This window comes from Anarhichas minor, unplaced genomic scaffold (genome assembly GCF_050575085.1).
Source record: "Anarhichas minor isolate MPS153535 unplaced genomic scaffold, ASM5057508v1 ptg000058l, whole genome shotgun sequence".
Taxonomy (NCBI): domain Eukaryota; kingdom Metazoa; phylum Chordata; class Actinopteri; order Perciformes; family Anarhichadidae; genus Anarhichas; species Anarhichas minor.
In genome coordinates this window covers 13,055,218-13,078,951 of record NW_027466504.1, presented here as the reverse complement: position 1 = coordinate 13,078,951, position 23,734 = coordinate 13,055,218, and the positions used below count along the sequence as shown (strand labels likewise).

The 23,734-nt window shown below is 39.7% G+C and overlaps 1 protein-coding gene across 1 annotated transcript in view; it reads left to right on the top strand.

The window, feature by feature from the left end:
* The window catches only part of hpse2 (heparanase 2), a 46,805-nt gene extending 23,505 nt beyond the window's left edge, over nucleotides 1–23,300 (top strand). Inside the window, exons 4-12 of the mRNA XM_076077121.1 lie at nucleotides 3,297–3,470; nucleotides 4,434–4,605; nucleotides 7,430–7,477; nucleotides 13,304–13,397; nucleotides 14,442–14,548; nucleotides 14,739–14,853; nucleotides 18,363–18,508; nucleotides 20,676–20,822; nucleotides 23,138–23,300. Of these exons, the coding sequence (XP_075933236.1) occupies nucleotides 3,297–3,470; nucleotides 4,434–4,605; nucleotides 7,430–7,477; nucleotides 13,304–13,397; nucleotides 14,442–14,548; nucleotides 14,739–14,853; nucleotides 18,363–18,508; nucleotides 20,676–20,822; nucleotides 23,138–23,300 (1,166 nt within the window). The remainder of the gene's footprint in view (nucleotides 1–3,296; nucleotides 3,471–4,433; nucleotides 4,606–7,429; nucleotides 7,478–13,303; nucleotides 13,398–14,441; nucleotides 14,549–14,738; nucleotides 14,854–18,362; nucleotides 18,509–20,675; nucleotides 20,823–23,137) is intronic.
* The last annotated feature ends 434 nt before the right edge of the window (nucleotides 23,301–23,734 follow it).

The window sequence follows — 23,734 nt, the reverse complement described above, 5'->3', positions numbered from 1 at the left end:
TGGCTTTTCTATCAGATAGACAGCTTGACAATATCCAGACCCCACTCTTTCCGCTGCACTCAAAGGCCCGCCAACACACGCACACACGCACACAGGCACATACACACACACACATGTAGGCAAACGCTGTTTTCTGGGTTTGTCCTGCTTGTTTCTAACTGGACTGTTTGTGAGATAAAAGATACGTTTGTAGCTGAGTGAGTACAATAAAGTCTAACCTCTTAGACAGGCTTTCATTGTGTTGTGTGTAATTGAGAATTGTGAGACTCATTTTGTAAAATATTACAACACGAGAAGCTGTCATTCCTAAAAAAAACAGCAAACCGAATAATGATGTTGACTCAGAGAGATTATTCAATGTCAGCGGGATGAGCACCATTTGTTACTGACATGATACTTTTAACAGAAGTAAAAGCAATGGCTTGGCGGTTTGATTGATTGTCAATGTCTGTGTTTGTGAAGCAGTAGATCATTTGTATTGTTCCCATTTGGAAGAATTATTTTCCAATAACAGTAAGTGCTGTTACAGTATTGAACTCTAAATTCCCCATTTGCCACCGAGCCACAGATGTGATAGTAACAGCTCACACACACACACACACACACACACAGACACACACACGGTATGTGAGCATGTGCGTACACACAGATTCACTGTGTTTTGGTAATGTCATTACTTTTTCGCCTGACTGCGATCACATATTTGTAGCTTCGGGGCTTTCTAGTGTCTGCATAGGAGCTCTTTGATGTTTGGCCTTAGTGCTCTGCAGATTTCCTGACACCAGGAGGGTGAATCTACCCAGCATCCCTTTCTCTTTGGAAGAAGATGCCCTGCTCTTGTCAGGCGATAAACGAGAGCACGGCTACACTGGCCAGTAATACTACACTTCCTCCTCGGGCTAGTAGCTGTTGTTATTGTGTGCCACCGAAACAGAAACTGACTAACTGAGGATTAACCACCATGAAAAGGATAAACTGTTCTCAGGGAATGTTTCTATTGTTTGTCCTGTTTACCCAATAGACAAACTCATGGCTAGCTGTAGCTTAGCTAGTGTATGTTCCAGCTCCTCTGAATACAAGGGGAAGCCCAAAGTAACCTCAAATGTCTTGTTTTGTACAACCAAATGTCCCAAAATCTCAAAAATATTCATTTCAATTATGATATGACAAAGAGAAGCAGCAAATTAATAATTATCAAAATGTTTGCTGATTAACTTTCTGTCGATCTGTTAATCGACAAATCGACTAATCATTTCAGCTCCATCTACTACATATAGTGATTCATAACCAGTTGATATTACCATATAACTAAAATGAACTAAACCACTTTCAGCTTCCAAGCGCTACCTTTGACCTCATCATTCAACATATCTTTAAGTGGCAGAGGCAGAAGAAAGTTCGCTATGAGTTCGTCTGCTGCTGGTTAAGAAGAATCAATCGAAAAATTCTCCAGGAACCAAACTGACACATAAACACAAAGACATTAATTTATTGGTACATGCTGCTCTTTAGACCTGCCGGCAGAGAAACAAAATTTGTAGCAGCTTGGGGCATTTCATGATGCCTTTGTGATGTGTGTGCAGGGCTGCTAGCTGTGAGTTGGAGCGAGGCTGGTTGCCTTCTGCTCAGATCTCAGGTGAGGAAAGACCTGGAATCACTCATCCTGACAGCCACATCTGGCGTTACTTTCTCTGTCCTGCTGCCCTCGACTCTGCTCCTGCAAACAGACACCACTCTAATTTCACCACAGAGGGAAGGAGTTATGATAATAGCAGTTATGATAATAACGTTATTGGTGGTTATTAATGAGATGGAGAACAGTTTACTTACTAGACATGCACTCCCGATGAGCGCTGTGTGTAATAGAACCATTGTTACCGCTCGCATTTTTCTTTGTTTTCAGGCTTTGTCCTTCCGTTACTGGAAAGCGAATGAATACCAGGTGCAACGAGCATTCTCTGTTCTCTTTATTTGCACCGTGGATTATACATGACCACTGGTCTACTGGATATAAAGACCTGCAGTAAATTCTGAATAAAAAAACCCACATTTGCCTTGAAGCGTGACTTAATAAGCATTGTTCAGTGTTCCAATTTATTCTGACTCTGACTTAAAGCCAGACGTTTGTATCCCTCACGTCCATTTATTAAATATTATACAGCAATACCTCGCACCTTTTACATGACCGTAACAGCTCGACATGTATCCAGAAGAATAACCTCACATGCACCCTGGTCTGCGCTGCTTTTAGTCTCCATTCCACGTTGGACGGACTAATCAGTTGGCAAGCTCAGCTGGTGCCAAACCCACTGTTGAGGACACATGTTGCCAAATGCCAGGACCAGACGAGCACAAAGTCTTCATCTGTTTCCTAGGAAGTAAGGATTAGATGTTGGGGTAATAGTTACGTTAATGGAATGACCAAACTGATTCTATTTCAATACAAGAGGTATCCAGGAGCAGCCTGCAGCCGCAAATTAAAATATAAACATACACTTTTGGCACTCTCACCATATGCCAGCATCTGTGGTAGGGCCCTTTACTGAGCTGTGAGAACAATATGTTTTGATGGAGACAGCAGACATAAACTTGAGTGAGTAGTCAGCTGCAGAGGAACAGCAGGAGTCCATGATGGGAAAACTGTCTTTCTGCATTCTCACTGAATGTTGCGGAAGACGAGACTCTGCTGTCATGTGCACGAACACAAAGTTCAATACCTGGCACATGACAAATGATTGCCAAAGAAATCCCAGCGGTAGCTCGCAGTTTATTCAAAATACAGGACACGCAAAATTTCCATACACAATACTGCTGAGAAATTTTATGTTCTTTTAAGTGTATACGTTACAATTTACTGAGGTTGAAGATTTTAGGAGAAGCCACCCTTTTTTTGAGAGTCACATGAGAACTAACTTGTTTGTTTAAATGGACAAACCCAATGTTTTTCCAATATATTGTTTTTATTTGGTGACCTACCACTTTCTTTTACTCTTTCTCAGCATTGAAAACCTGAAGAATGCTTTATAACACAATACCACCCGTATTGTTAATTAGGTCTTAACCAGACATGTTGCGTGATGACTAAACTGTTCTTTTATTTATGTTAAGATGTCACAATAAAAACATAACTTTTAGTTTGTACTCAAAGGTGAAAAACACAGTTTACCGTATTTGTTTATATTCGCTTAATTTACACAACAAAAATAACCAGACATAGCTGAAAATATAGGTGGTTATGGTACTTCCAGGTGCGTAAAAAGAATCAAAGTTACAACTGCTTTGTGGGTTTCTCCCAGCCAGGTCTTTAGACAAACTGTACAATTTTGCCGACTGTGCTGGTCTGCACCTGATCCTGGGGCTCAACGCGCTGCACAGAAACCCAGACAACTCCTGGAACACCTCCTCTACGCTGAGCCTCCTCAAGTACGGTGCTGGCAAGAAGTACAACATCTCCTGGGAGCTGGGCAACGGTCAGTACAGCTACACACCACATGCTGCCTAGATAACGTGCTAGACTATATGTCACTTTTATTACACAATTAACATAATTTCAATGAAGGACTTTCACTTTTTAATAAAGGATTTTTAGTCCACTTCCCCACTAAAGCTGTGCTATGAAAAAGCTGTTACACAAGTTCATTTAACATTTACTGGCAGTGACAGCTTTTATTAGAGACATTAAACAGATAGTGAGCTTTAAGTGAGAGTCCAGCAGTTTAAGGGTTACAGTGAGGGTTCAGCCAGGGATGAAAGGGACTGCTAGTCCTCATGTCATCCTAACCATCTGTGTTTCTGGGGAGCTGCAGTGCACACAAAGCCCTGTGTTTCTCTGCTGCACATAACTTCATATTTTCATTTCATCTGCAATAAAGCTCTGAATACAAACACTTTTTTAGCCTAAAAGTAGCATGGGAAATCTTTTCATTGAACATTTTAATGAGGACTTGAACCGCAGCAAAATATTAGTTTGGATTAATCACCCAGACAGTGAAGACACAGAGTGAGTTTGTGTTCAGGAATATAGCACAGATACAGCTATACACACACACACACACACACACAGAAAACAGACATGTTAAAGTTTTATTTTGCAGCTCAAACACAACTTGTTGCAGATTATCACAATGCTCCTAAGAAGAGTGCTTAAAGAGCAGTGGGGTTTTCTTCCATGTGGGGAAACTATCTCCCTCGCTGTCTATGTTTTACTGATTCTGAAAGGCCACCCTCTGTGCTTGGACCATTGATCTGACACTGAGTCCATCTGTCTGTATTACTGTGAATTGCCCAATTATCCCTTTTTCTAGTGGCTGTTGGATACTCTCTAGGAGAGTGTGGTCAGACTACTACAACAACAATATTCTTCTCCACCTCCCCACTGTTGCTTGTATAAACTCCATCTCTCTGGCTCAGTGTACTGCATCTCCTCTCTCCAGAGCCTAACGCCTACCGCAGCATGGTGGGTCGTGCGGTAAACAGCACCCAGTTGGCACAGGACTACATCAAGCTGCGGACCCTGCTGCAGTCTGTGCGCTACTACCACCGGGCTCACCTCTACGGCCCCAATGCAGGACGACCCCGCAAGAACGCCATCCTGCTGCTGGACGGGTGAGTCAGCAAGTAAAACACTGACTGGGCGGGATTCCTGTCTGTGTTAGGCTATCCTGCTGGAATCAATGGGGTAAGGTAGTGGAAAGTATGCTGCAGCAGTTTGGGACTTTTTGCAGAACTTTACTGTGTTTAACACGCACACACGTACACACACATTGTAGTAGTGTTCGGTGTTTATGGATTTCCACTCTGCAGGTTTCAGCGTCCCAGCTCCAGTTATACCACGTCAACCTAAATAAAGTGTCATCTGATTGATAACGTGACGGCGCAACGTCCCACCTGCTGGTTTTACCCAGAAGCTCCACCAGTTTCGGTCAGACTCTTATTTAACAGCCCTCTCTCAACTGCAGCCTGTCCCCTCGTGAGATCGTAACGTCATAAATTTATCGCAAAAAAGACCATTTGTGTACCTTTTTTTTTTTTTTTTTTTTTTTTTAACTAACATGCGTTCAGATTAACTGCTTATCTTCTGGGCAGCTATTGATTCCATTCAGGTCAATATTTAAACAACTTGAAAAGACACTAAACTATATTATTTCCACATGGTAAGGAGGGTATTTCTTGTTCATGCTTTCAAGTGCGAAGTCTTCTGCCAGCAAACATTGCGTTCACAGGCTACGCTTTATGGAAAATAAAACACAGAAGACACAAAAATCATATTAATTAGGTGACCTTTTATTTTTTTTTATATCAAAGTTATAAAATTGCCTAACAAATGTTTAACATAGGTGCTGATCAGGTGTGCAGGCTACTTTTGGATGTTAGTCTGCCTTAGTTTGTTAAAACTCCTTTTAGAGAAAAAAAAAGAGGCTTTCCCAGTTCAAATAGATGACGACATCTCTCAAACATATTTATCACTTCCAAAAAAGTTAAGCTTTTCTGAGCTTTTCTGTCTGTTGCAATGTTTTATTTTTCCTGATTGAGAAAATACCTCAATACTACCAAGCACATAAAACTTGAATTTAGAATCTTGGGTTAACAAGTGGAGACCCTTAACTTTAACTCCCAAACTTTGCATTTCTAAGCAGAATGTGAAGTAGTCGTAAGCAGCTCCTCCTGTGGGCACCCATACGTGGAGGATGGTGATAAACAGATAATTAGTTACAACATAGTAAAATCCAGTTGTAAACATGTCCTCAGAGGCAATGCTGTAAATGTTGACGGGTATTGGTTAATAAATATAAAATGTCTGCTTACAAATACATTAAAGTGTTAGTGTGCAATAATGCATGATATATAGGGGGCATTAGCAAGTTAATTTAAAGTTGAAATACCTTATTCAAATGTTCAGTGTGTAATGTATCTAAATGAAAGTTTCACAAAACATGACAATATTGCTAATATTGTGTCCACAGCAACAACTAATGGACATTTCTCTCAGGCATCGGTGAATGAATACAGATGAAATGATGCAATACATTTCATGATTATTGAGTAGACAGGTTACAGTTGGCAACCGTCAACAATAAACTTTCTGTTCTGGGTGGCTGAAAGTAAGCTGTAATCAATGCTCTACTGGTCTGTCGTCAGAGATTGAAGGTATATATTTCTACACAGGTAACAAGACAATTAGAAGTGACAGAGCGGAGGAGGAATATGTAGCTCTGGCTTTAACGGGCATTGTTAAATAAACGGGGAACAGCATTCCTTTGAACCAAAATGGAGACCATAAAGTTAAACGAATGTGTGCTGAAATGATGCGCGCCTCTGTAAGTGTGTGCAGATACACACACACACACACACAGGAGGAACAGTTTAATGTCTCAGTATATCTCAGCCTGAATCTGTCTCCAGCTCCTCTTTGCAACCACACACATTTTGACAGGTAGTTGGAAGACCGAGCAGAAAGAATAATTTGATACGGGTCTCCCTCCTCTATGTACTTGAGCTACTTACATCACTGAAACCATTAGGAACTGCTGTTTATCTCACCGGGTACTGACAGTTTAAATTTACTCAGAAATAAAAGGAGTGTGTTTGTGTGCACTGATGTGTGTATGTGTACTCTACAGTTCAGACTGATTTATTAGAAGAGGAGTGGGAGGATGTAGAAGATGAGTGGCGAGAAGAGGAGGAGGAGGAGTGTGAGGATGAAGAGGAGAGAGCTGGAGTATCCGCGGGTCACTCGTGACACATTTAACGACGGGGTGATTCTTGTGTGTTTGACACTGTTACGAGGGGATGGCTCTTGTGTTTGACAGCCCAACTACTCTGCCGCTCTCAGGAAATAAGATGAATTAGACACTGAGCTGCTCAACAGTCCAAATATCAGAGCTGGACAGACTAAACAAGCCAGAGCGGTGAAAGTTTAGAGACACACAGTTGGGCATGTCTGACAAGCTGTTACTCCCAAATATGGAGAGATTTGGGTCAGGTAGACTCGGAAAAAAAACACACAGAAATGCAAAAGCTCAGAAAGAGGAAGGCATACCGCAGGAGGGATTGTGTATATGTTGGGTTTGTGTACAGGAATGTGTTTTTAACTAACTGAAAGCAAACTTTACAGCCTGCAGAAACAGCTCCAGAAAACACTGTAGTCATGTTTACTGTTTTATAAAACTAGTAGGGCTTTAAACTCGTTTTTTTCCTCAACCTTTTCTCAAAACAAGCCTGCATTGCACTCTGTCTGTCTGCCTTAAAAATTCCTGCAATAGTTCCATGTCCTCATATACCCAGGTATTGGCAGTTAAGTGGATGGTTAAACTGTTATCGTAACATTATTGGCCATTAGTGTGAAAATAAGGCCCAGTTTGTAAAACATAAAATGTTTGAAGAAAAGGCGCCACACTCTAACTCTTAACTCTGTCTTTCTGACTTTCAGGTTCATGAAGAATGCTGGCTCTGTTGTAGATGCAGTTACGTGGCAACAGTAGGTATTTTACCCTTTTTTTCTATTTTAATATTTTGTCTGTAAACAAAACGCAAAATCAATCTGCAGACCTCTAAAAAAGACTACTCACTTAACTAACCATAAATCTAAGGACACAGGCCATGTTGTGTTTTTGTACCATTGTCACCACATTGCGTGTGTGCAGTAGCCAGTAAGAACTATTATTAACACTTCTACTGACAGAGACTGATGCTTAATGAGGGGAACTGTGGTCGTCCTGTAAAGGGAACAACAGGAACAAGAGCCTGAGAGTGTGTGTGTTAAATTATTAACACCTGCCATTTGTCTATTGCACATCCTGTAGGAATGCATACAGACATATCAATGGTTTGATCTTTTCCCCCATGTTTTATCAGTATCTCTTTTCACGCATATGTTAAACTTGCACAAAATAACACACCACTGTAAGCTCAGACAAACCCTGTGTGTCTGAGTGAGTGGTCATTAAGGTGAAGGTCGGGTCTAATCAGGAGGAATTAGAAGAAACGGAAGGAGGCAGGGCTGTCAGTAAAGCTTAGAAAAACACCACCCACACTGTTAAAATCAAACCATATGCTCTGGCTCATTCCCTCAGTCAATTAGCCCGCTTTACACTCGAGATCCAGATTCCAGTCTAACCAGCCTGCGTGACAGCAACTCTGACCTCTACAAAAGAAGCCAAACGCATAAAAGTGGAGACCACTCATTAACACGTCTAGGACGCAGGTTTTACTCCACTGCGGCTGGCTCAAGTTGTTTTGAATCAAGCGTAGTAGGATGCAAACGGAGTCAAGTTATAAAGAGAGTCGTATGGATTTGTTAGAGATTGAGTCAGTCTGTGGCTAATGGTCAGACGTGTTCTGATGGAGCTTGTGGTGATGAAACATGTTGGTTATGTAGTGAAAGGTGTGTGTACCTCCAGGTCATGAAACATTGATAGGTGGTTTGTATTATGTGATGTTTTTGTCTCAGTTACTGCTTATCCGACATGATCAGTGTAGTCATTCTCTTTCTGTGACTCTTTATTTTTTAAATAAAGAAATGTGAAAAAGATAATAACCAGTCATTCTGTCAGCCTACAAGGTATTTTTGTTTGCATCAGAAACATAATCACTAAGATTGTGAAGATAGCCAGTTCGTTTTATGAGTATGTGTACACAGTTAGCAGGCAAAGGCTAAATGCATTGCACTTCTTGTTGTGACTGCACCTTGGATATTATTAATTACATTTTTTATTTTGGGCACTAAAGTCTTTCACCTTTGCATGTGAAAGACATTTTTGTCATGGCCTTGTGGTCGCTGTTATTAGGCTTACAGCTATTTTGGTGTGTATAATTTGGCCAAGTTCAATTAAAAACTCCATAAATTATATTGAATGTGAAATAAAAAGAAATTAAATGAGAACTTCCTTATAAAGTAGCTCTGAACTAATGATAATCAACAATTTTCTTAGCCACAATACATATTGGTCAAGCTCCCACTTAGCACCAGGAGAGAAGAAATCCTGGCGCCAGCCATGACTGCTGTCATAACAGTACAGCCTCAAAGAGCCGTTAGCATGACTGTAGACTCCGAGTCTTGTTTTAGGGCTTTGAGCGCCACAAACAAAATTAGATTTGCCGTGTTATATTGGAGTGTTGGCAAAAAAATCTGATATGAACATCGCAAACATGGCCAAATAAAACCAGAACTATCTGCATTATTAGATACCATTAGACAAAAAAAATGTAATATCAAACACCCAACTATAACACCCGCACCTTCTAACCTAAACTCAGTGAACATGGGACAGGTTCTGCCTCATGGTGAGAGAATTCAGTCAGTGAAACGTGTGATGGCTTCCAGTTCTAGCTGTAAAAATACAAGCATAAAAATGAACAAGACAAATTTACGATTTACTGTTTAAATCTCCTTTGAGCAACACCATTAATGTGAGCCGTACAGTAATTGTTACAGCGGTGGGGTATTAGTGGCAAAAGCCCCCAGCTAAACTCATGAAGTGATGAAGGTTTTAATGGCCCTCGCTCAGAAGCATTGACTTTTTACTTTTTTTCAGAAACATATTATGTTCATCAGTTTTGCTCAGCTACACGCATCACACTTGAATGCCTCTCGTTCATTGTGTACCATTCAGAGTGAGAGTGGTACTGCATGCCCGAGATCGGGGTGTGCTGGTTATTTACAGCTGAGGGGAGGAAGAAGAGATGTCAATGATTTGTGATCTCCTCCTCCTTTCTAGTCAGAAAAGACTGTAAATTCACTGATGGCATTCCTGAGGGAATCTATATATATATATATATATATATATATATATATATATATATATATATATACACATCCTTCAGCTGTTATGTAATGATTAATCTGAGGATAGCCTGCTGGTACACATCAAGGAACACATCATCATCTTCCAATGCGACCCTTCCGCTCACCCCAAATCTCTTGCAACACCAGCTGGCCATTCCTTGACACTTGATGTTATTACAAGTAAACTGTTATAGAGTATACTCGTGCTTTATTTGAATAATTACATTATATACCACTTCAGCTTGATAGTATAGTATAATTATTATAATTATCTTTTCCTTTACAGAATCAGAGTTTGTTGAGGAGAGAGACACATGCAGAAATTGCTCAGCAGGAAAAAAACACTTTGACACGAAAATATGCAGCATGATATAATTAAGATTAAGGTCTGAAAAGTTAAGCCAATGCCGAGACTTGCATTCTTTCTGAGGGGTTAATGAGAAAATGACCCTATTATTACCTCAGTAAACATTGAAAACACGAGTTTATGGTGTCAGTCGTTAGTTTAATGTTTTCTTCAATAGAGCAATGATGTTCATTTAGTAAATGATGGTCCCATTTAGAGTCAAATAGACGATGAAGCAGGGTATGCTTTATGATGTGGCTACCTTGTGATTGACAGGCTGCTACCACAACGTTGTCTAGTCTGGGAGTTGACCGTGTTTTTAGTTTTACAACTTTAACCCTTTCAGTGTGTTTTTAGTTCATTAAAGATAATTGTAACCTTTTTGCCTGCCTACAAAATGTCTTATTCAGTGTTCGGTTGTACTTGGCTCCACCTTCTCATGTCACTTCTGGTTGCAAAAAAAAACAAGATGGCGATGGCCAAGATGCTGAGTTCAAGGTTTCAAAGCGTCAATTTGCTCTGTTGTGTTGGAGTGTTGGCAAAACACAAGGCACTTGATTTGGAGAAGATGTGACACTGCAACAACCAAATAATAACGAGTCCTCTGTTATCATCTAATGCAACATATTAATGTGAAAGGCACAATTATTCTTCAGTACTTTAGATACTTAAGATTTGATATAGTAGTACAATTAAAATGTAGGTCTTTTAGGTTGAGTTACGGTATTGATACTCATCACATCTGTTTCTTTCCGCCCATGTCTGACATATGATTACATCTATTTCTTCTGCAGTCTGTACTATATCTCTATTTTAAGTGCTAGATAGTTTTGTTCGTGAGCTGTCTTTGATGTGGTGCCAGCACAGTGAGAGCTGTGCTTTTGTCAGAAAACATTTGGACACAGTGTTGTTACATTTTTGCATTTCATTGAATTCTGTTCAGTCGGGCAGCTTACGTATCAAGCCAGATTTTGGAAGAACAAAGGAAGAGTTCTTGGTTCTGTTTTAGGAGCTTAGGCCTTTGACCAATTTTATGAATACCAAGCTGTGATTCCTTAAATCCTGCTCAGTATACTAAAACAACTTTCTTTACATTAAGGTTTCTGCTCTAATGAACCATCGAACTTAAGTAAAGACTGCAAATATTGTCTTGTCCCCTTATGCTTTTACAAACGGTTGCCACAATTCTCAGTAATACTGATCTGTAGTTGAAGATATAGCTATAAAACCTGTTCTGTATTTTATTCTCTTTCCATATATGAGCTGGAATTTCTGTCCCATGTGATCTGGACTGAAGTATTATTGTGAGCTCTCTGGAAAGATGACAGGATAACCAAATAATTTGTGTGAAGCTATGACTTAATCCATGCGTTGTTTACAGTTTGAGGCCAGGAGCTTGGGACTATTCCAACATGGTGATGACATTTTCAACGAGGTTAAGCTGAGATTGCAGCACTGTTTCACCCCACATGAATAACATTCAGCTCTGTTCTCAGCAGTTTTGTTGACGCATCAGACTTTTGGCCTTATTGTTCACAATACAGAGCATATACCATTCTTCCTTGGTATTGTCTTCCATTACGTTTGTTGAACTTTTGATTAAGAAATGTGCTGTTGACTCGCATTCTTTAAGCAACTTGATAGCATCAGTTGTAGGTCGCCTATCATATTTTTGTGTTCTCTGGTTTTGATCTAATGATGATCTAAATTGGAGCAAAACATCTGCAGCTTTAAGCAGGACTGATCTGATCTGATACAACTGATCTGGTATTTGATTAATAACATTTGTTGCTTTTGAAGAATCGGAAGAGAAATCTGCTCGGCAATGAAACACAGATTTTCTAAATCTCTAATTAACAGGTTTTACATCTGTTTCTGTTATTTTATTTTGTCATGGTGATGTAAAAATAATACCAATGAACGCAAGTGGATTGAATGATCTGGAACTTTTACAGTCAATGTTGTTGTCCTTATATGACATCACTGGGTTATAAAATGTGCACACATGTTTCTCTACCATTGTGATGATGATGATGTCTTTATACAAATCCAGGTGATGTGCAACGAAAGATCATCCAATAGGGTTGGATGTTCACATTAAATTCTTATCATTTAGTATTTATACCTATGACGTTAGAAATCATGTTGCTGTCTACTAAACTGTAAATGGTTTACATTTAGTGAGGTAGGTACATCGTGGACTAATATAGATAAGTTCAGCAAAACGGCACAGCCAGACTACTGAGAGAAGATTAAAACAAATACAATGTGGAGAAATGTTCGAGAAGCAATGTCATTTATATTGTTTCCTCTTTTAGAGACTGTAAGATCTGGATTTACCTGACAAAGATAAGCTGGCTAATGACGCTTAAAACACTTTAATATACTTTAATTTTAAGACTCACACAACAAATATGTTTTTGCTTTGTTTTGTGTGTTTTATGGTGAAAGTTTTATGAGACATGAACTAGAGTATGTGGTTGTTGCTCTCTTGATTTTCTCACTCTGCCTCTTGCAGTGGATTTTAAAGAGGCTTTCTGACCACAGCGTGACGTTCCTCAGCACTGACTCAATGAACCCTTCTCTCATAGTGCTCTCTAAACATCATCTCTCTGTGTGTCTTTATCTTTCACGCACACATGGATGTCTTAAACTGTTCCTTTTTTATACAATCCCACATAGATTGTCAGTATGCTTAGGTATATTCGGATATGTCGGCCCCTGTTTATCATTGCATCTATGAGATCAATGAAAGACATACTAAGGGGTTTGGATTTTAAACCTGCAGTCTGTAATGAACCGCAGCAATGTTTACAGGGACTCCATGTTTGCGTTGCATATGTTAAGTTACTATCTTGTTGATGTTTTGAAGTTAACGTGCATCTGACCTGCCTGGTAGTGTAATGTTTAGCCTTATAGTCTTAGCCAATAGCCTCTTGACTTCACTTACATTTGCTTTTTTTTTTTATTCATGACTGTCCAATATAGAGAACAATACAATAACTTCATATAATATATAGTTTTAATTCCACATCCTAGCTGTAAATTTAAATATATTTTATATTTAAGGTACACCAGATCAAACTCCAAACAGGCTAATCAGGTTAAAGGAAGGATGGATGGATGGATGAGAGTATTTCTCTCACAGCATTTCCCTTGCATTTCCATTACAGTTATTACATGGATGGCAGAGTGAACAAAGTGGAGGACTTCCTAAAAACTCGTCTGTTGGACACACTGACAGAGCAGCTCACTAAAGTCACCAAGGTACCTAAGTTTCCCTTAAAGTCCTTCAATTTAACATAGTTTATAGACACTGTATGTAAATGAAACTGTATAAATCCACATCAACTATTTCTGAAGCGGCTGCTCAATGCGTACCATAGGTCCGTTCTAGAGCTGGAATGTAGATACAAAATTTGATTAGTGTCTAGTATGTATTTCAGAGGTCATACATCGAGTCGTTCAGAAGATGGGAAGAAAAAATCAATTTCAAACATTACATTTGCATATTATTTGAGTTTGTTAAGTCATGCATCAACCCGCAGCTAGTTTTTGTGATGATAAGGCCGCATGTGCTTACCACAAGAGTGAGCCTTCAGGGTAAAATGGTTGTCTCCATCATGAGGTAATCTTATCAATACTAGCTGCTATGGCAGACTTGCTGAGTTTTAAGCGATGAACAGCACCAAAGTGCCTCAGGGGAAAATAAGTACTAATTTCCAAGAATAAAATGGGGCAGCTGTGGCTCAGGGGGTTAAAACGGGTCTTCGGGTCTTAACCACAAGGTTGGCAGTTCAATCCCCGGCTCCTCCTGTCAATGTGTCCTTGAGCAAGACAGTAATCCTCGCTCCCCTGGCGCTCCACAGCAGCCCACTGCTTCTTATGCTTGGAATGGTTTAAATGCAGAGATCACATTTCATGTATGTACTTGCATGTATGTGACAATTGAAATTAGGCTTTTAAACGTAAAATATTCAATTAAATTGAATGAAAGTGATATTATTCTGTGGATTACCACTCCGCTAAAATGAGTAAAATCAGATTTTGTCTTATTCTGTGTGCATCTTTGTGTTTGTGTCTATTTGCATATGTATAAGTGGTTTATTACCAGCTGTATTGACTTACCATCAGTTTGCAGAGACACTAAAATTCAGTCAGTATCAAAGAAAGTGTTCAGTACCACAAAAAACTGTTTCCCAGAACTGTGACAATTTACCTGTTTTACTAATATAAAAAAATATATGATCCTATTGTAATTTCCGCATGGATTTTGTTAATACACCTGCGTTTCTATCACTCTCCATGCAGGTGGTGGACACACATACTCCCGGTAAGAAGGTGTGGCTGGGTGGACTGGGGCCGGCGTGGGCAGGAGGCCTCAGTAATCTCTCTGACACATACGCTGCTGGCTTTCTGTAAGTTCTGTTATCAAGCAGTTGTGGTGTGTTCTGTAGATAATGATACCTTGGATAATAATGAACCGAACCAGCTGCACAAGATAAGAAAAACATATTTGCTCCCAATGCTTTATGTATTATTGGCAATCAAAGGCTCTACTGTTAAATATTTATTTTCCGTGTGTTTGTGTTCATATCATTATTCCAGGTGGGTGAACGCGCTGGGTATGGCTGCTGTGCAGGGGATCGATGTTGTCTTGCGTCACTCATTCTTTGACTACGGATACACGCACCTTGTGGACCAGAACTTTAACCCTTTACCTGTGAGTCTCTCAATGTCAGTTCAACAACAATTAGAATGGCAATTGGTTGTCATTGTCACGGCCTCAGTTGGCCCTTCTTCCTCATAATAACAAGGATCTGACCTGAGCAGTTCTGTTGCGCTCTGGTCGTTTTCTGTACCAGACCCAGTGCCTCGATGGCACGTCTCGCTCTTTCCCGTGGGAGCTATTAGGTGAGATGAAAGCCGTTTAGTGGCGATGAGTGCTTAGACGCGGGGGCGAAATGCCATGTAACCTTAGCCCTTTGTCAGTAGCTCAGGACAGTGTCACTGCTCCCCTCAACCCCCATCACAACTGTGTGCTTCTCTGTGCGGGACAGTCGACCGGTGAGAGATCTGCAACCTGAGATGCTGATACACAGGCATGTTAGTAAAATAGCCTGCAACTCTGTGTGAAAAAGAACGGCCCAGTCCCAAGTTCCTCCATGGTTTTGTCATGCAGGGACAGAGATACAACAAGCTAAGTCCACAACTCTGAATTAGTCATCTGGTATACTAAATATATAAAAATATATTCAATTAGTTATTCATGATCTGCCGATAAAGGGGAAAGAATTCTAACAACATAGATGTGAAGAAAGCCAACTTTTGAAGTTGTAATGTTCCTTTATTGTACTCAAAGCTGACTGTGCGATGTCCAATGGTAATTATTTTTCATTTTTAAGTCTTCGTCTCAAACTGATCTCATTTTGCGGGGGGGGGACAGGTAAGTGTTAAGTAGTTATAAAATTCTACCATGTGCCAAGTTCATAAAAATGATTTATCAAGTTTGTAAAAAATGTTTCATATGTATCTGAGACAGAGCAGGGGTGAGAGGCTTACATCAAGGGCATGCACAGTAAATAACGTCTTCGACAATAAAGGAGAAAGATGATGGAATCAAACATTTGTTATTATTCAAGATCCTTTCATCCTTGCTGTGGTCAGAAATAGCTTCCAGAATGAGTATTGGCAATCCTAAAATACAATCATAACCACTAATGTTATTTGCCTCATGAACTAATCACTTCTCCAAAATCTGACAATACTTTTGCATTATGTCCCTCATTAGTTCACTCTAGCTAGGCACTTTCTTCTGCCTCACTTCAACTATAAGATATTAAACAATCGAGATTGCTTCATTTTTCTTCCCTCTTTGTCTCCGTTATTTCTCTGGGAATTAAGGTCTCCCGCTAGAATTACAATGCTTTTAACATGGCGGGATATCTAAATGCTGCACCAGTTTACCTGCTGAGAGAAATTTGAGAACTGGGAAATTTATGACCTGGCCCCTTCCCCTATAGGAGGACTCCCCCATTGATACAATCCAGTTAAAACCCCCGCCCACTGAATGACTCAACCGCTTCACCTTTTTCCACATTTATCCTTTCCCTTTTCCTTACTTCACCCTCTTCTCTCTTTTTCTCTGTTTTGTTTTGTTCACACTCCACTGGAGGCTGTTGTCTCCCGGGTTGTAAACTCCTAAAACTAAGTGAACAGAGATTTATTCTTTGGAAAACAAATATATTGCATAATGCTCCTGTCTGAAGAGATTGCCCATCAAATGCTCTGAAGAGAAAATATCTAATACAGTTGTCAACCCTCGCATACATCTCAGATACAAAGCAGGGAGATCTTGCCTCTGTCTCACCTCCCCATGTTGAACCCTCAGACTTGCAAACCTTGATGACTCTGCATGTCGTGCGTATACTTGTACCTATTTTTTACCTTTTCCTGGATATGTTTTTCTCTGTTTGTTAACTTCTTCATGGATCTAGTTAAATTAAAAACACCGAAATGTTGAACTTCCCACTCAATGCAGTGTAATAGTATGACCTCATACTTAGATCTCTGGATTCTTGTGGATTAACAGCGTCTCAACCGGTCTGGCTCTCATTTGTCCTACTTAGCTAAACATTAAAGGCTGATTTTTACTTTACTTTTAATTTTACTTTTCAACTTTGTTAGCATCCTTATTCCCTTAAATGTGCACCTGAGGTGCGGTCTCTGGTGTATGTCTTTACTTTTCTTGAGTCTTTAGATTACTTGTGTCTTGGTCTATGTGGTGTTTGGATTGGATCTTTAAGTTATGGTTGTTCCTCCAGCTGATGTCTGTCTGTCTGGAGAGTTGGGGGCCAAAAAGACAGAATAACAGACCGTCAGACTGCTGAGGATTTAGGACCTCTGCTGATATTCCCCCCCCCCCTCAACAAAAATTGATTTTATGTCTCACCAATTCCTGTTCAGGTAGGGGGTTTTAAAGGCACGGTAACACCAGCCAAGGCAATATTTGAGATGAAAGTTCACCAAAGTTTAAATCAATGCAAATGTATAGATGGGAATTTGCTTCGCCACTGGAAGCAAATGTTTTTTCGCTCCTTTGCTCACATAGAATGGAAGTGAACGGGAGGTGAATGTTAATTTTGACCTTACCTTAACACACACCCGAAGTTTAAAATATATCAATTCATTGCTAGTTTATTTTACTTGAGTCTTGACATTTAAACACAAAGCATGAGTATCGCATCAGTCCGGCCATCTTGCACGAATAAAACTCCAGACTTTTTTTTTTTGTTTTGCGTTGTTTTATACACTATGTAATAATCATAGATCACAGTTCTGGCCATACATTCACCCATCCATCCCTCTGCCTGTGGCCAGCACTATACAGTTCCATACTGTGCTCTGCTTCTTCGATGCCTTGGCAGCAAATTAAGTTAAAGCCTGCATGGAAAAAAGAAGCCCTTAAATGTTGCCATATGCAGGATTGCATGGGAACTTCCTGAGGAACACATGTTGTTCTGGGTCTCTTGGAGAGGTGTTGAGTCTGTAGAGTGAGACACAGTATGGTGGACCACTCAACATAAAACAGCAATTCATGATGGAGCATAATATTTTGTACAAATGTCATATTTAAGACCTGTCAATTGTAAACCGGTCAGCGGTTGTTCGATACAATGTGACATGTTACATGGGGCTATCGGCTCCAACTAAATGTTTTAAGTGTCAAAGTGCTGACATATTTGGACTTGACATTTTGTGTGGAATATATCTCTTTTTTTTCACCCCGTCACAGACCAACTGCTTTGTTGACACATTCTTAATTTTCACAGTTTGCAAAACTTAATCTACAATCACCAGGACATTTCATGGCTGAAAAAACAAAATGGAGATTTGAGCAATATTTCCTTTCATGGGAATCCGATCCACCATTGCTGTGATGAATGGTCTCCTTAAATAGAAAATATTATGTTAGATTGACCCTTGTATTTCACTAAAGTAGAGTTGGCAATACCTTTAAACTGTTTCCCTGCCTTCAGTCAAATCAGATCTTTAAAACTTCCTTTCCAGACCTGTTTTTGCTTTGTATCTTAAAACAACAACCGGGTGAATCCTGTCCTGAGCATTATGATGATAAAATGAACCAATACTGTCATAAAAGTAATGTAACCAAATGTCTGTGTGTGTGTGTGTGTGTGTGTGTGTGTGTGTGTGTGTGTGTTGCCTTTACAGGATTACTGGGTCTCTCTGGTCTTCAAGCGTCTGGTTGGTCCAAGGGTTTTGGCTGTGCGGGTGGCTGGACTGCAGAGGAAGCCGCAGCCAGGACGAGTCATACGAGACAAGCTACGTATCTACGCCCACTGTACTAGCTACTACAAGTACGTGCTGCAGCTGACCCACCTTGGATTAGTTTGTAACCTGCACTTAAACACGGCAATAGTGTACATTATAATGATACACTATGATTTTCATCTCTTTTTTTTTTTCATTTGAAGCTGACGGATGACAAAGCACCCATCCCCTCAGTCTTTCAGTGATGTGTAGCAATACTTGAATCTCCTTGAAGATTTAGATGGAAAACAGACTGCTGCGGATTTAACTTGTTCTACTCCCATGCGTCCTGCAAACACCTTAAGGCTCAGTGTCTGGTGGGGACGAACAAAATCCCCAGTCGGCCCATTTGGCTTCCCATAAATAAGCAGACCACAGACACCCGCTCTTTCACAGCTCAGAGCCTATAAAACTTAACGGGTATCACTTATCAGGTGTGTGGGTTCTGTCTCCCTTCCGTCAAAGAGACGCTGAAAGGTGTACGAGGCCTTTATCCCATCTCGGATTGGCTGGAGGGGGGTATGTGAGGGGGAGGGACAATAAGGCGGTCTGTGCCGAGAGGAGATAAAGAGTGCCACCATGACCTGTTCAAGGTTATCATTTAACCCAGTGGCTGTCAGCACCAGGCTAGATTTACGGCCTTATTCTAGACAGGGCTCGTTTACAGGTGGAGCATCTCTTAGAAAAACAGTGGAGTGCTGCACAGATAGATGGTTGATAACTGGGCAGGAGTTGCATAACCAACACACACATGAGGCCTGATGACATGCATGCAAATATTTTAAATACTTTTCAACAAGTCGCTTGGGAGGAAAGAGATGCCCATGCCATGCAGTGCAGCTCAGCTCCACTCAACACACCAATCAGCCATGGACTCATATAAGATCAGACAGCAAAGCACTAAAGCGGTCCATCTTAAATCCAAAGTTTCAGTTGCCATTATCTCTGCCACTTTGTGGTTTTACACAGTCAGCCCTTAAGTGGACGAACCATTGTAGTCTTAGTGGTTTGACTGTACTGGGTAAGACAGCAAAGACTGTAAATGTGCTCAGCCAGTCAGTGGTTTGGAAAGTCTTTACAGATTTGATATTTGACTTTCACTGCCCTTTTACCCCTTTTAGTGGTTTGCGTGGTAATTTTTTTTTTCACTTTCCAGCAACGCTCTAAACATCAAACAGCATCAACACATGTTTATGTTCCCAGTTTGGATCTCTAAGAACCTCATCATTTAAAAGGCCTGAGAGGTCATTATCTCTCCCTCCATCTAACCATCTGATCTATCCAGGTTTCTCAGAAACAAGGCTGCAAGAGTTTAACACAGAGCCTGACATACGGCGTTCCCATCAACAGTACCCTACTTTATTTCTCTCTGTAAATATATTGGCAGTCCTGCAGGGTTGATAAAAAAAAATGGCTCAGCCAGAACCCAAAAGAATTAAGATAAACATCGAACCAAAAACCGAGATTGCTTTACAGATATGAGATTTTGGAGGTGGTAACTGGGAGAGATGTCTACCAGCCCTGACCCTGAACACTAAGGCCGACATGTGGTATTCACTACATCTGTGTTGTCTTTGTCCTCATATCTGGGCCCTTATTAGATTTTATCATGTTTGTCTTATCTGTCCCGCTTAGTTATTTACCTCTGGCTAAGTATCGCTATCAAGTTGTGTCCCCAGTGCTTTGCTCTCAGGAGAGGGACTCAATCACTGTTGTCTGTGTAACTCAAGAAGTGTTGCTCGTCGCATTCATCTGACCCCCGGGCTACACAGCGACAGGTTTTAATCTTGGACACTGTACAAGAGAAGCAGATTTTTGCAGCAGATAGCCTTTTACGGGGATGATAAAGGCTTTGAAAATGAAATGTGGTTTATTATGGTTCATACTAAATATAGATAATAACTCGCTGCTAAATGGAATTCCATTCTCGAGCATGCTTTATCTTACTTTATTATTTTTCTGCAAGCCTTTTGATCCAGATTAGATCAAGGAGTTTCGGTTTGATCCTCTTACTATATGTGATAAAAAAATATCAAAGGCTTTCTTTTCTTTGTAGTCATCTTTAATTATAGAGAATTCTATCCAACATGGAAATGTAATTTATAATGAATCCCCATTAGCAGATGTGAAGAAGAGCCTTTTTCCTTTCGGATTGTCTTTTCTTAACGTAAAGGAAGATTAATGTGATTTTCATCATTTTCTTTACAACACCAGTCATAACTATGTGCGAGGGTCCATAACAATCTACATCATCAACCTGCATCGGTCGCGAAAGAAAATCAAGTTGGCCGGGACGTTACGGAACTATACCGTCCATCAGTACCTGCTGCAACCCTACGGCACTGACGGACTCAGAGCCAGGTTAGTGTCTCTCTTTCTCTCTCGTATCTGAAAGCCGCGGCTGAAGTAGTTTTCAAAAACAAATTATTTTTGCAAACGTGTGAAAGGCGTTGAGATGATGAACAGGGATAATAGGAATTTCATAAACAACTTTATGGGTCTTTAATTATTTAATTTCTTTCCAATTTTTAACTGGCACGTAAAAACGCTGCATGGACTTCATTTTAAGACAACCGTGGTTGTTGGACTGAGCTATATAATTCACACTGAGTCGGCATGTTGTTTGAATACACAATCAAATATACGCTTGCATGCAATAACTTCTTCCTGTCTATATAGATTGTAGATAGCTTAAGACAACATAAAGAATAATACAAAAAAAGCAAATGAAGAATAAACCCTGTTCCAATTTCAATGGCGAACCATTGAAGGTTTACTATTAATTCAAACTGTCACGATGTATTGCACTGCTTTCCTGAAACTGAAACTTGCAAACAGTTTTATTTTTCATTTTTTATTTTGTCAATGTGGCATAGACAAAAGTGTAACGAAATATACGGACACATGACGTATGAAACAGGAACTATAATTTGAATATGGTGCAGATTTTTTGTTGTTTTCGTGAGTGGGAGTGTTGAAAGTGTTTGCTTGCATGTATTGAGTGTGAAGCGTAAGTGCCAACTTTTAAACTCCTTCACAGAGCTCCAATGTGTTAACGCCCCTTTGTTTGAATGTGTTTGTATAGCCTGCGACGTATGTTTTATCAATGGATTTATTATTTCCTTTCATATTTAAACTCAGAATTCTGTTTATAGTTTTTACTATGATATATTACACTTCATGTATCAAGGTAATACAAGTCGTATTGCCTTAAAACATCCCTTAAAATGAAAAGTTCATGCTTTCAGTCTCTTCCTCTCTCATTTAAGCCTATGGCCTGTTATTCTGAGACGGACTTGAGCCTCAAATCCTGGAATAACAGTCTAATGACTCAGGGCTGTGTGTGTGTGTGTCTGTCTGTGTGTTATACGATGCCGACATAGGGCCTTAATGGCGGCTCAGGCATGATCCTTCAATAACAACATAATGACGGAGGATGTTTTAGGTGTTAGAACAGGATTACAAGGCAATTAATAGAAAAGAAAGCTAACGATGGGCCTTTTTCAGGCCTTAAGTGCTTTCCTTTACCACAGGCAGCGCAGACTAGACTTTTATGAAGAATTTAGCAACACCAGATGTCTATAAATTTGTCTGAGAAGTGGGACTTTATAACGCTGGCCAAGTATTCAGTTCCATGCATGTTCAAGGAAAGCTTTGAGCAACTTTGATTTATAACTTCTTCATATTGAGCACAATTTTATTTGATATTTTATTGAATTTGAGGTTCACGTAAAAACATCCAGACCATTGGCCTCAATCCTTATACTATTGTGAACTTTACTGTATAACAATGTAATAAAAATATGGTTACTAATAACAGCAGCACTTTAAAGTTGAAAGGTTGTGTGTTGGTAATGTAATGCAAATACAGTTTAAGGAGATAATTTCTCTTCAGAGCATGATTTATTATATGTTATATTTAATAATAAAAAGGCCCTTCTCTGTTATGCAGGAAGTTTCATGAAATATTCCTGCTGGATTTTTGCCCCATATTTGACCCATAATCCATTTGTTAAAAGTGCACCTGAACTTACAACTGTGACATGTTATAGCTTCTCTTCAGTAATATTTCATAATCTATTTCATATTTTTTTTATATTCTAATTTATGCTAAAAGTGTTCAAAGGAAAAAAATATTTTTTAGCTGTTTAACACAATTTTCTTCAACTTTTCTTGTTGAATATACAGTATTATAGCAACCTGTCTGTGTCTTACGCAATGGTGATTTTAAGGAAGATGAAAAATTAGATTGTATTGAAATAAAAATTTGAACAATTTGTTTTTAAAAACTGTATTTCCAATATTCTCATTAGTACTGTAAACGATTTTGTAGCTCTATAGCTCGTACAACAAAGAGTATAGTCGTGAATGTTGCAGAAGTAGAATATTTTCTTTGCTTGAAGTCTTAAAAATGCACTATTTCAGTGCAGCTGACTCAAAACGGTTCACTCTGCAGATTCCACTCATTTGCAATTTTGTAACAACAGCGCCTTCAAGTGTACATTTGACAGAATCAAAACCCCGAAAGACTGGAGCTGCATTTTGCAGTCTTTTGTTGATGAGGTGAAAAACGTTATTAACGGACACATCTTTATTTGACATTTATTTGTGTCAGGAGGCAGGTGAAGAAAATGTTATCTCACTTCACTAATGCGGTCCGTATTTCCGTTTTTCAGATATGTCCAGCTGAACGGGGAGAAGCTGCTCATGGTGGACAATGAGACATTCCCAGAGTTGAAGCCTAAGACATTGAGGGCTGGACGGACGATAGCCATGCCTCCCTTGACCATAGGCTTTTACGTCATCAAAAACATTAACGCATACGCCTGCCGAAGATAGCACTGACCCACAAACCGTCTTTTACCCAAAGCTTAAAAACTGTGTGGCTCTTCCTTTTTTTCCACCTCTCCGGGAAAACACAGGAGGTCAGAATACCACTTTGTTAGGGTTTTTGTGTCTTGCTCAAGGACACTTCAGTAGAGTGTACACTTGGCTTGATTACAATACAGTCCTTTAGTTTACCAACAACCTCTTCCACCATTATTTCAATGGTAATATTTAAATTACAAATAAACCTGGACTTTTCCTTGTTGTCTTCTCTGCTCCGACAAAGAAAGACTTGCCCAAAACACATCAAAAGGGCTGCACTGAACACTTTTCAATTCTTTTCACCAGCAACTCCTCATATGCCACAAGACTTGTATGGACAGTGATTGTTTTGTGGTTTTGTATGGAGTTACGCAATATCATAAAAGTCCACATTCTTTGACTTG